The 12,099-nt window shown below is 57.2% G+C and overlaps 1 protein-coding gene across 6 annotated transcripts in view; it reads right to left on the bottom strand.

Moving 5' to 3' along the window:
- The window catches only part of MYH10 (myosin heavy chain 10), a 118,115-nt gene that overhangs the window by 1,952 nt on the left and 104,064 nt on the right, over positions 1-12,099 (bottom strand). For all 6 annotated transcript variants that reach the window (XM_059380380.1, XM_059380379.1, XM_059380383.1 and 3 more), the window contains 8 exons: positions 11,280-11,492; positions 10,124-10,285; positions 6,601-6,729; positions 3,924-4,012; positions 3,001-3,124; positions 2,714-2,922; positions 1,224-1,332; positions 297-469 (listed from right to left, as the gene is read on the bottom strand). In XM_059380380.1, the coding sequence (XP_059236363.1) occupies positions 297-469; positions 1,224-1,332; positions 2,714-2,922; positions 3,001-3,124; positions 3,924-4,012; positions 6,601-6,729; positions 10,124-10,285; positions 11,280-11,492 (1,208 nt within the window). The remainder of the gene's footprint in view (positions 1-296; positions 470-1,223; positions 1,333-2,713; positions 2,923-3,000; positions 3,125-3,923; positions 4,013-6,600; positions 6,730-10,123; positions 10,286-11,279; positions 11,493-12,099) is intronic.

Genomic DNA, 12,099 nt, shown 5'->3' with positions numbered 1-12,099 from the left:
CACCAGCCACATCCCGTGGGCAGGCAGGGGCGGGCGGAGGGTGGAGGGCACTGTTCTGGGCGGCCGGTGCCTCCACACCAGGGAGGTCCAGCAGGGAGCGAGCGTCCCTCCTCCGTCCTGCTGGAGGACGACCACGGCCAAAACCCCGAACGCGCGAGTGCAGAGCAACTGCCGCTGCCCGAATGGGACGCTCCCTCTGGACCAAACGCTGAGCCCCCGCGCACAGCTGTGCTTGCAGCTCTGGGCACAACCTCTGAGGCCCTGCGGCCTTGTGCCGGCAGCCCTGGGTCGCTCACCTCAGCCGGTTCTTGAGTGTGCTGACCTCGCGGCTCAGGCCCTCGTTGGCCTCCGTGGCATCGTCCAGTTCCCGCTGGAGCTTGCGCCGAGATGCGTTGGCACGTGTGGCCTCCTCCTCAGCCTCCTCCAGCTGCCGCTTGAGCTGTTTCATCCTGGCGGTGGCCTTCTCCATCTGGGGGATGGCACCGAGCCCGTCAACGCCAGTCCGGCCGACTCAGTTTCAGCACGGCTGCGTCCCCAGTGTAGCATGGCTCGGGGCCCTGATGGCCACATGAGCGAGCGCACGCATGTGCACATGTACCTGTGTGTGTGCACGCCCGCCCGCCCGCCTGCGCGGTGGCCCGTCAGTCACCCTACCCCTCTCACGAAGCCCGTGTCTACAAAGCCAACTCTGCTAAAGGACACCGAATGGTCAAATTCTGTTTTCACCCGAGTTTTCTGTAGGAGTAACGACACCTTCAGCACCTTCCCGAGTGACCCAGGGAGCACGAAAAGGAACGGCTGTTCCTGCAGAAACAGGAGAGCCGACGACGGGGACCGTCTCCAGCCCCAGGAGCTGGTACGGTTGGTTTTGTGCCCCCACTCAGCATGGCTGGTTTGGATGTGACGCTTTGATTCAAAGAGTGGACACTGGCCAGCCAGCGCCTTGTGGGTCCGGCTCACAGCCACCCAGAACCACCGTTGGGGGCGCTTGGTCCTGCGGGTGAGGGTTGGGAGAGTGGGCGCGCGTCTAAGTGACCTCTGTGTCCCCAGCACCCCAGTGTCTCATGCGCCCCAGGAATATGAGAGAGAACATCTCAGGTAGCATTTTCTTACTCTTGCTGCTCCAGTGGTTGCCCTGGGCTCCTCCTGCCCCAATGTCCTTGCTAAGCAAAGCATTTCTGGGGCAGGAGGCGTGGTCGCCCCGCTTGGGCTGCGCCCCTTACCTGTTCCTTATACTGGTCCGCGTGTCGACGTTCGTCTTCAACCTGCATGAAGATCTCTTTCAGCTTCTTTTCGGTACGACGGACTAGTTTGTTGGCAGCTGCTCGTTCCCTGTTGAAACAACCCGTGCATGAGTTTGTGCAACTCTAGGAATGATCGTGGAACGCGGCGGACAGGATTTTGTAAGACCTTTTTCTCCGGAAGAGGACAACGTGCTCGAGTGCCTCTCAGGACCTGACCAGAGTCATAGAATTAACACGGCCCAGAAGCTTCTCCCTTGTGACTAAAATATGGATTATCCGTCGTCTGATGCTGACAGACAGGAAAAGTACATTCATCATTTCCTCCTCACAGATGGTGAGCACGCTGGCGATCTTCTGATCAGAGCTACCTGCCCCAGGGATACTGGGTGGCTCAGTCGGTTAACTGGCTGCTCAGGTCATGATCTTGGGGTCCTGGGATCGAGCCCCACACTGGGCTCCCTACTCTGCGGGAGGCCTGCTTCTCCTCCTGCCCCTCCCTGCCCAGCTCGTGCTGGCTCTGTCAAATAAGTTAAAAAAATTTTTTTTAAACCACTTTCCATATATATTGAGTTCAGATTTTTTGAAGACAAAAACCTCAGCTGGTTACTTTGATTGCCTAACTTTTTAGCTGGGAAAACAAAACCAAGACCTAATTTATGAATGAGTGACTGTTTTTGATGTAAAATTTACTGACTGCCCACCAAGATGCTGGGGGCTATTACAGTTACTGGTGAAACAGACAAACAGAAATCCCACACTCCCCCTTCAGTTAGAGCCAAGCATGTCGCCCTGCTGGCGGACGGGGTGCTGAGCCTCGTTAAGAACATAAAATGTCCTTTTGTTCCTTCATAAATGTTATGCAAAAACGGGCATCGAAGGAGTTCTTCCCTGAGAAGAGCAAGTCATGCTAACTACAACGAATGCGAACAAGCCCTTCGCTTTGAGTGCAGCGGAGGCTGATGAGCCGGAGGTTCGGGGAGGCCGTGTCTGGGAGGAGGCCGCGCTCGGAGTCCAGGCTCCGAGGGCAGAGGCGCGCGCTGGCCCGGGCGGTCTGGGATACGGAGAGCTGCGTCTGCATCATGCGCAGTCCCCCAGTGCCCGGCCTGCTGCCTCCCGCACGAGAGAAGATGCTGGGCTGCCCTCTGCTATGGGAGAAGGAGAGCTTTTGTCAAACCACACTTGTTCTCTGACAACAAACTAGCATTTCATGGGATGCCGGCAACATCAACTATGGCACCTGGGAAATCGTGGGGACGAGAGGACACTTGAGTCTGGGAAGGGGCAACAGGCGAGCCCAGCCATCCCCGGGGCTCATAGCATCTCCCTGTCCCGCTCAGGTCATGCGTGCGCGGTCCTTGCCTTCCGTGGCCTGGAGCTCTTGTGGGGCGGGCCTAGCCCGGCCCCAGCCTGGCCCCGGCCTGCAGCAGAGACGTGGTCCGCTGGGGTCAGTGGCAGCAAACCCCTCTTACTTGGCTTCCTGCTCGAGCTGCTCCTCCAGCTGCCCGATCTTGGCCTCCAGGGCGGAGATGGTGGCCTTGAACTTGGACTTGACGGCGCCCTCCAGCTCCTGCAGCTTGGCCTTCAGCTCCTTGTTCTGCCGCTCCAGCTGTTGGCGCGCGTTGTCACTCTTCTGTGCAGCGCTGCGCTCGGCCGCCAGCTCTGCGTTGAGTGTGTCAACCTGGAGTGGAGGGGAGAGCCGGGTTCAGTGGCTCAGCCCAAGGGGCAGCGCGGCCCCTCCCAGTGATAGCACGGCCACCTGCAGCGTGGTCTTGCGGAAGCGGTCGTTGAGCAGCTCCATGTTGCTCTGCTCCTCTTCCAGCTCCTCCTCCAGCTGCGCGATCCGTGCCTCCAGACGCCGCTTCTCATCCAGCAGCGCAGACCTGGCCAGGCCGGGGAGGGGAGGGGAGGTGCCGGCTCAGCTCGGGGCTGCACGGCCCCGGGACACGCGGGCCAGGGGGCAGCTCCCCACCCGGCCATGTCCTCCTCTGCCGGCTTTGTCTGGCTGCCGTCCCCCAGTCCGCCAGCAAGTCCACCCCGCCACACTTCACACTTGCTGCCCTTGTCCCCCCATCTCTCCCCAGGCCTTGCCGGATCGCTGTGCCCCTGCCCACTGGCAGCACAGACGGCAGCCGGGGTTCCCTTCTGGAAGGGCGAGACGACCGCGCGTGCCCTAGCTTGGACGGCGTGGGTTTGCCAGCGCACTGCGGTCAGATGCCCGGTGCGCACCAGGACCTGCCACAAGGCGCATAAAGCACCGTAACTGGGAAAAAGGGCTTCCTGAAAAACGTGCTCAGAGAAGAGCAGGTCTTAAGAGATCTGCTTGATCCAGAAGTGAGGACTCGCATGGCAAGGTGGCCTGCAGCCTGCGGAAATTGGAGCTTTCAGACGCTCCTCCACACCGAGTGTGGGAGTGACCGACGCGGTGGGGTGGCACAGGCTGCATAGTGCAGCCGAAGGGGGGTGAGGCAGGTTGGAGGCCCGGCGGTTTGCGCTCACCTTCCCAGACTCAGAACAGGAGCAGATCAGCCCCTGCTTGCCAGATGCTGGACGTTGCGGCCTTCCCTGGGGATGGGTGGGCCCCAAGGGGGAGTGGGCCACAGGTGCCTGAGAGGACCAGGGCAGTGGGGGCACTGCTGTTGGTCTCTAGCCCAGCTGGCCACCTGCCTCCGGGAGACTCACTTGCCAGAGGCGCTGTTGGCGATCTCGTCCGCCAGCTCATCTCGCTCCTGCTCTGCATGGCGGCGCGCTCGCTCGGACGAGGCCAGTTCCTGTGGGAGGTTGCATGCCATTAACCATTTCCCCCGCGGTGACACCGGACTGCCCTGCTGTCCCACAGACAAGCTGGAGACCCGGGAGCATCCAGGCCCCAGGGTGCTTGGCAGCTGGGGTGCGCTGTCCGGTGGGGTGTGGGGGAGAGGCAGGGAGGAAGAGTGCTTGGGCTTGGGCGGGAAGCAGGGCTCTTCCTCAAAGGGACAGGGAGCACAGCCATCCAGGCCCTGTGGCCGCGCGGGCGGCTCCTGGCAGACCAGGGCAGGGCAAGGGACAGCGCCGGGCCGGCCACTTCTCTGCAGAAGAACTGCCTCATTGCAGCTCTTCCGTACATTTCTTTGGAAGGAGGACTTGCTGCAGGAAGCAGCTCAGGTGCATTTCTTACCCCACATGGGTAAAGATGGAGAGGACAGTCGTGCTGCTGTCCTCAAGGTGTGGAGGAGGGGAGCTGCCAAATCCTAAGGCTGGTTGACAGAAACCCCAGGTTCTAACTCCTCCCGGCCCAGCCGGCTCCACGCTGCTGGTGGAATAGGGCTGCTACAAAGTTGTCTGCCCGTGCGCCTGGCACGTGTGTGCGCCTCTCAGGTTATTAGCACACAGGAGGCAGGTGATGCCTGGGTTCGAGCACACACAGCCCTCACACATGGGACACGGCGAGCCCCGCTGCAAGGGTAGCTGGCAGAATGCTCTGGGCCAGACCCAAGGACCTCCAGTTCACAAGCACCGGGTCAGTGTCAGCTCCAGCAGCACCAGCCTCTGCTGCCCCTGTGTCCTGGGCCCAGCCAGGGCCCTTCCTGTCCGCCGGCTGGGTGCGCTACACACAGGCTGGGGGACCCATGGGAGAAAGGGGAGGAGCCTGGGGCCTAGAAGCCGAAGAACAAAAGTGGTGTGAGGGGAGGAAAAAGAGCGGAAGGGTAGGGCAGGGCAGGCCCTCTTCTCCCTAATGCCATGGGCCCTTGTCTGAGGGCCTGAAACACACACTTTCTGACAAGGCTGGGAGGGAGCTGGGCAGCAGGTGTGCACGTGGGTTGTGCCCTGGGGCCCGGATCCTGGAGCCCCAACACCTTTGGTCCGAGCCCCGTCGGTTGCATGATGCACCACACAGGTCTTGAACAGCTGCGTCCCTCAGAACCACGTGCACGTTCTTTTAAGCACACCTGGAACGTTCTGGAAGACTGCCCATGCCTGGCCCAGCAGCCCTAGCCAAGACGCAGCAAGACCAAAATCAAGGGCAAAAAACAAGGACCCCCCCCCCCCCCCCATGGAAAACCAAGAATCACACATTTGGAAACTTAAACCACACTTCTAATTATTCATGTAATAAAAAAGAAAATCATCACTGAGATGAGAAAAACTAAGAACCAGGGGGCCCGGGCGGGGGCTCAGTTGGTTGAGCAGCAACTCCCGGTTTCACCATAGCTTGTGATCTCGGGGTCCGGAGACGGAGCCCTGGGTCGGGCTCGGCGGGGAGTCGGCTAATCACGATTCTCCCCCTCTGCCCCTCCCCACTCTGGCATGCTCTCGAGAATAAATCCATCTTTTAAAGAAAAATTAGAATTTAAATGGCAACGTGAGCCCAGATTTTGCAGGACCCAGCGAACACAGAACTTTGAGGGGAATTTGGTTTTCTAGAAGCAGAATCAGACAAGAGAAATGTATGAAAAATCAGTGAGTGTGCAACTCAAAAAGTCAGGAAAAATATCCATAGGAAATAAAGACCAGAGCAAAAGAAATCAGTAAAACGGAGATCAGAGAAGCTCAGCAGCAGGAACGGCCCCTCAGAGGCAGCTCAGGGTCCACTCGGCATTTCCCAGCCCCCAGTCCTCCGCCGCACCGACGCCGAGGGCGTCCCTTTCCCCTCCGGCCAGCCTGACCCCACACCTACGGCGGCCTTCGCCACCACTGAAGCCCGCCTTTCTAGGGGGTGGTATGTGGGGGTTTCTTTTTTTCTTTTTAACTGGTAACAGCGTTACCAGTTGAGGTTGCTGCTATCTTTTGGGGTTGGAAGAAACTCTAATCATGTATGCAGAAACGGGGACACACTGAGTGCATAGTCAGGTCTCCGTACAGGTAGTGACACGGTTACCGTGTGTGTGTGCGGGCATGCCCACCAGGGACGGAACCCCAGACCCTTCGTCAGTCCCTGCTCCTGAGAACTCACTAGAGGGACTGGAAGCATTGCCCACAAGCGGATTCCCCAAGGAGCTCAATGAGACCTACTCGTTCCCTGGGAGGTGTCCCCTGCTTGCTCCTGTGGAAGACTAGGCAGCCTTAGCACAGTTGGGTTAAATGACCCTCACGCTTAGCAATACCGGAATCTATGACTTTTTCTGACGTAGGAAATGAAGCCTGGAAAGTCGCCTGGAGAATTACTAACTGCCCCTCGGCCTCCGGCCAGCTGGGGGACTGGACCCACGAGCCCCAGGGGAGTGTGACTGGCCTGCTTGCTGCGCTGAGGTCGGGGGTGGGCCAATGCCTTACTAGACATGGTCATGAACTTAGGCTGGCTACCCCGGCAGCAGCACACCACTTTGACCTTGGAGAGATTTCAGGGGTGAATACTGAACAAAAGGCTGAGTAAACAGACCTCCTGCAGCTGAAGGACTTCGGCTTCTAGACTCTTAAGTTTCTTTTCACTCTCCTTGGACTGAGCAAAAATTTCATCCCGGGACGCACGCGCTTCTTCTAATTCACGCTGGTAGTCCTTCATCTGAGCCTAAGATCAAGAATATGAAAAGGTTTTAGAGCGGTTTGCATTATTAGTTCTTCAAACATGTATTTTTTCCAGATCAGAAAAGTCCTATCCAGCCACCGAAAATGTAAAACTGTACAGAAGTGACACAAAGTGCCACACGAAAGCATTTAGGACAATGTCCCTTATGAACACAGATGGAGAAATCCCCAACAAACACAATGACAAATTAGGAACATAGCAGCAAACTGAATCCAGCGGCACGTCACAAGAATTAGACACCGGTAGATCCCAACACCCTGGTGGGATTTACCTGCGGAAGGCAAGGCTGACTGGAAACCCCAAATGAAGGGCTATGGCTGCGGGACATCGCGATAAAAGCAGACGCAGCAACGGACTGAATCTGACATGCTTTCATTATAAAAACATTCAGAAAATGAACAGAAAGAGACGCCTCCACTCTGGTAGGCGGCAGCCATGAAAACCACAGCGGATACCACGCTTCATGGTCCAGAGATGAGTTGCCTTCCCCTGAGGCCACCGGCGAAGCAGAAATGTCTGGCTTTGTCCCCTCTGTTTAACACTCTCCTGGTGGTTCTAGTCAAAGCAGTTACACCAGGACAAGAGCAACAGCAAAACGACATCCGGATAGGAAAGGCTTTAAGCAAAGACAACCAGCGGCTCTGCTGACAGCGGGATCCGAGGTGCTGCGAGGGGAATCCACCCTAAGGATAAATGATTTCCGCGGGTTTTAAGACACGAGATCAACACACAAAGCGAAATGTACTTCCTTGCATTATGGACGTTCCAAAAATTAGGAAAGCAATTACCCTTGTGAGCATCAAAAGCAATAAAATATTTAGGCACAAGTTTAGCTTAAGTAGTATATAACTTGAACACTGAAGCTATAAAATAAAATATCACTGAAAAAAGAATTGCTAATTAAGTGGAAAGACTGTTGTGTTCGGGAACTGGGAGCTAACACCGTCAAGATGGCGGTCCCCTCCACACTGTCTCCCCAAGTCAAGGCTATCGAGACTCAAGCCGGCTGCCCCTCCCCCCATGACAGAAACTGACCAGTTGATCCTAAAATTCATACGAAATTGCAGGGAACCCAGAATAGGTAAACAATCTCAAAGAAGAAGAAGAAAGCTAGAGATTCACACTTCCCAATTTCAAAACTTACAAAGCCACAGCAATCAAGACTCTGTGATACGGGTGTGAGGAAAGGCATTAGAGACCAACGGAACAGACGGAGTCCAGATACACACAAACCCACAGTCCATGGATTCTTGACAGGCGAGTCCAGAAAGTCAACCGGGGATAGAATGGTCTTTACAGCTGGTGCTGGGACAACTAGATGTCCTTGTCTGGAAGAACAAGGCTGGGTTTACACACCAAAAAAACCACACCACAAAAATGGACTCCATGGACTTAAATCTGAAAGTATAAAATTTAGACTACACAGGAATAAATCTCCATGACCTTGGATTGGGCCACAGTTCACACAGATCTGATCACCAAAGCACAAGAAACAAAGCAGGAAATAAGCTGGACTCCATCAAAATTAAAAAATCTGCACTGCACACAATACCATCGAGCATGTGGCCAGACTAGAGGATGGAAAAGATATCTGGAAACCTGTCTCACAAGAAGCACCCGGAACGCACAAAGAAATGTCACAACTCCGTTATGAAAGCTATGGCAGTTGAGGAGGTGAGCTGAGGGAAAAGGTTCCCCTGCTGAGATGACGGCCAACGAGTGCGTGAAAAGACGTTCGTCACTGGTCATCAGGGGCTCCGGCAGAACTACAGTGAACTGGGACGTCACAACGTGGGTGACTACAGAAGAGGGTAGCAGTGAATACTGGTGAAGATGCAGAGACAGCGAATCTGCACGCCCGGCTGGTGGGAACGCGAAATGGGACCGTCGCGGCGGGACGGTCTGGCAGGTCCTCCCCGTGAACCAGAGTGAGTGATGAACCCGGCATCCTGCCAGCGGGTCCGCGTGGACCTTGGAGCTGAAAGCATGGGTCCGCACAGGCGTCCGGGAGCTCTCGCAGCAGGACCCCCAGGGGCTGCCGAGCACCGGGTCATGCCGCGGTGTGGAGATGCCCTGCAAACACGGACGGGGAGGAAGCCTGCTGCAGAGCCGCCCTGGTTGCTCCCTGTACCCGACACGGCCGGCAGAGGCAGCGCTCCAGACACTGAAAGCAGATTCGTGGGTGATTTGCGCTGGACGGAGCGGGGAGTGGGGGGTGGTGGTGACAGCAAACGGGGCACGGATTCTTGTAGAGGGAACCACAGTGTCCCAGCTTGGACAGTGGTGATATCTGTACACCCTATGGCTGCATGAAACACTGAAAATGCTTTAAAGCAGTAAGTTGTGTGGCTTGTGAACTGTGTCTCCGTAAAGCCGGGACATACCCAAAACCAGTGTCCTAGACATTCTCCACAACGTGCCGCGTGGCCTTTGTAATTAGCTCGTCAAAAGCAAAAGCTTTGTCCTTAGATTTTTAAAAAAGTGTAAGGAGGGGGGTGGCGCCTGGAGGGCTCAGTGGGTTAAGCCTTTGCCTTCGGCTCGGGTCATGATCTCGGGTCCTGGGATCGAGCCCCGTGTGGGGCTAGGCTCTCTCTCGGCGGGGAGCCTACTTCCCTCTCTCTGCCTAATAAATAAATAAAATCTTTAAAAAAAAGTGTCAGAGAGCAAATATAAATTAGTCCTAACCCTATGCTGCGGAGCTGACTTTCCTTTTGCCCTTTCTCCTGAGTACGTCGGGCTACCGCAGCGGCCCGCACCGTCTTCCTCCCTCAGGCCCTGTTGTCTCCCCGCTCGGCGTCACCAGCCGGTGGGCAAGCCACCCTGCAGCTCTGAGCTTGCATCTCAGTATTTCTCCTCCTCCTCTGAATTTTGTTTGAACACATTCTTAAGGTACAGAATCGCCACGGTCCAGGGAATGGACCTTTGCTGAAAGCTTTTGTCACAACCAACCGATTTCCCCCGGGGAGAAGTTGTGCCTACATGGAGAGGGCCCATGACGGCGTGCCACCAACCACGAGTTGTTCTAGAAATCCTGTTGACACAGTGACAGTGACAACCGGCCCATCATCTGGGAACAAGTACTGATTAAATCAGACTCAAGAGAAAAAAAATCCGGCCCTGCACCGGGGTGCCCAACGCCCCCCTCCTCGTGGGTGGCTCCAGGGTAAGCCAAGCGTCCCCAGAGGCTGTCAGCCGGGAGAGCGTGATGGCCCTGGTGGATGCTCCCCTGCTGACCACGCCAGCACCGTCCGGGACGTGTGCGTGTCCTGCAGACACAGGAGATACGCATGGGCCATCCTCCTGCCTGACCAGAGCCCTGGCCCGGTGACAGCCCTGCAGCCCCAGGCCGCTGTCCACGGGGCCGGAGGTCACCCACCTGAAGCTTCCGGAGCTGCTTAATCACTTCATCCCTCGCTTTGTTCGCCGCCTCGATCTGGGCTTCAAGGTCCTTCAGGTCGATTTCCAGTTTCTTCTTGGAGGCCACTGCCAGCGCCCGTTGCTTCCGCTCGTCCTCCAGCTCCGCCTCCAGCTCCCGCACCTGGAGGACAGCACCGGGTTAGGCCCAGCCAGACCCACGTGTCCCCTTGCAGGGCCCGGTGGCCTGCCGTCGGAGCCGGGATGCTGGCAGCTCTCTGGAGCCCAAGTGTGTCCAGGGAGGTCTTTAACCGTAATGCCCTGCAGGCACCTTCACTCTCCCAGACTACCGTGAGGGCCCATGGGTAGGCGGAGTCCTTGACCTTATAGCCAAGATGACGGACAAGGGGACAACCAGGAGACATCTTGCAGGGACACTCAAGGGCTTATGGAAGGGCCCCATGGCAAGAAGCCGAGGTCTCCCGCCAGGACCCTGGGCTGCGGGGGCAGCCAGCCTAAGGCGGGCCTTGAGTAGGTGCAGACAGATCGGTTCAGAATTCAGACCCACAGAAACTGGGAGCTAAGTAAGTGCTGTTCTCAGTCACTGAGTCTGAGGTTATCAGTCATGTAGCAAGGAATGGCAAATACACGAAGTGTTACTGACCTGGGAGTAACCAAACAAGATGGGCCCAGATCCAAGACTGGACCCCGTGAACTCCAAGGGACTGTCAAAACACAGTTAGTTTTGAAAGTGAACTTTTAAGTTAGAAATCTGACATATGTTCAGAAAAGTGTACGAATCCTAAGTCCCCAACAGCTTTTTAAAACCAAACAAAATCATCTGGCTTTCTCCCCTCTCAATCCTGGTGTTGTGAGGGTGCGGGGTCTGAACCGCCAAGGCCCCTCGTCCCCTGCGGACGGCTCCTCTCCTTCCCATACGGTTAAGCCCCACTGAACTCGAAGCCGCCGACCGTCGGCTACCTAGTCATGGAGCAGCGTCCCCGCTCGTGAGCAGCAGCGGTGGTGCGGGGGGCACAAGAGTCAGAAACAGGGACATGAACCTCAGACAACAAATGACCAGGGGAGCTGGCTCACCGCCGCTCACATGCTCTGACCCAGCGCCGTGCTCGGAGACCAAGCGGCTCCTGTCCCCCGAGACCACGCGGCCTCCGACCCACCTGCTTCACGAGGAGCCGCTTCTTCTCCTCGTTCTGCTCGTCCCTGGTCTGCAGGTCCCGCTCGAACTGGGCCTTCATGGCCTGCATGTTGACCTCCAGCCTCAGCTTGGCGTCCTCTGTGGCCTGCAGCTCGTCCTCCAGCTCGTCCAGCTGCGTCCGCATCTCCTCCACCTGCTGCTCCAGCGCCCGCTTTGATTTCTCAAGTTCGTGCACCTGCAGCACACAAAGTGGTGGGAAGAGGCCCCCGTTCAGCACGAAGGCCCCCCGGGGCCAGCTTCCCGTGACGCTGCCGCCCCCCTCACTCCAGAGAATGTCGTTTACACGGGACGGAGCTCCTCACTGATGAGGGCCCTGGAGTCACCAAGTTATTCTCCAGTGCCTGTGAAGCCGAGCGAGCTTTGTGAGCACAAGAGCAGGGGAGTGAGCTCAGCGTCAGAGAGCTGGTCTGGGGCCCGAACTGCACGTGGCACCTGGTGCGTCTGACGACGTGCTGGGGCTGGGAAGTGGGCTGCTGTGGGACACAGGCCTCACCTCTCTGGACAGCGGTCCCCGTCCCAAACATCCACCTCGTTCTCAGGCAAGTGCGTCCATCCCATGGCCCCTGTGCTCTCCCCCGAGACACCCCGCAGGTGCCATGCCTCCCCTCTGGGGCGCCCCGGGACAGCGGGAGGCCAGGTGCGAGGCGGCCCCAGGGTCTCCACAGCGTCTGGTGCTTCTCAGGCTCAGAAGCGGCGTATGTGGAATGGATGTGGGGCTGTTGACTATTCTAGCGAATGACTAATGTGAACAAGCGGATGGGGCGCCTGGCGTGACTCCTGAT

This window comes from Mustela nigripes, chromosome 16, assembly GCF_022355385.1.
Source record: "Mustela nigripes isolate SB6536 chromosome 16, MUSNIG.SB6536, whole genome shotgun sequence".
In the NCBI taxonomy this organism is placed as follows: Eukaryota; Metazoa; Chordata; class Mammalia; order Carnivora; family Mustelidae; genus Mustela; species Mustela nigripes.
This window is presented reverse-complemented; position numbering and strand designations above follow the sequence as displayed.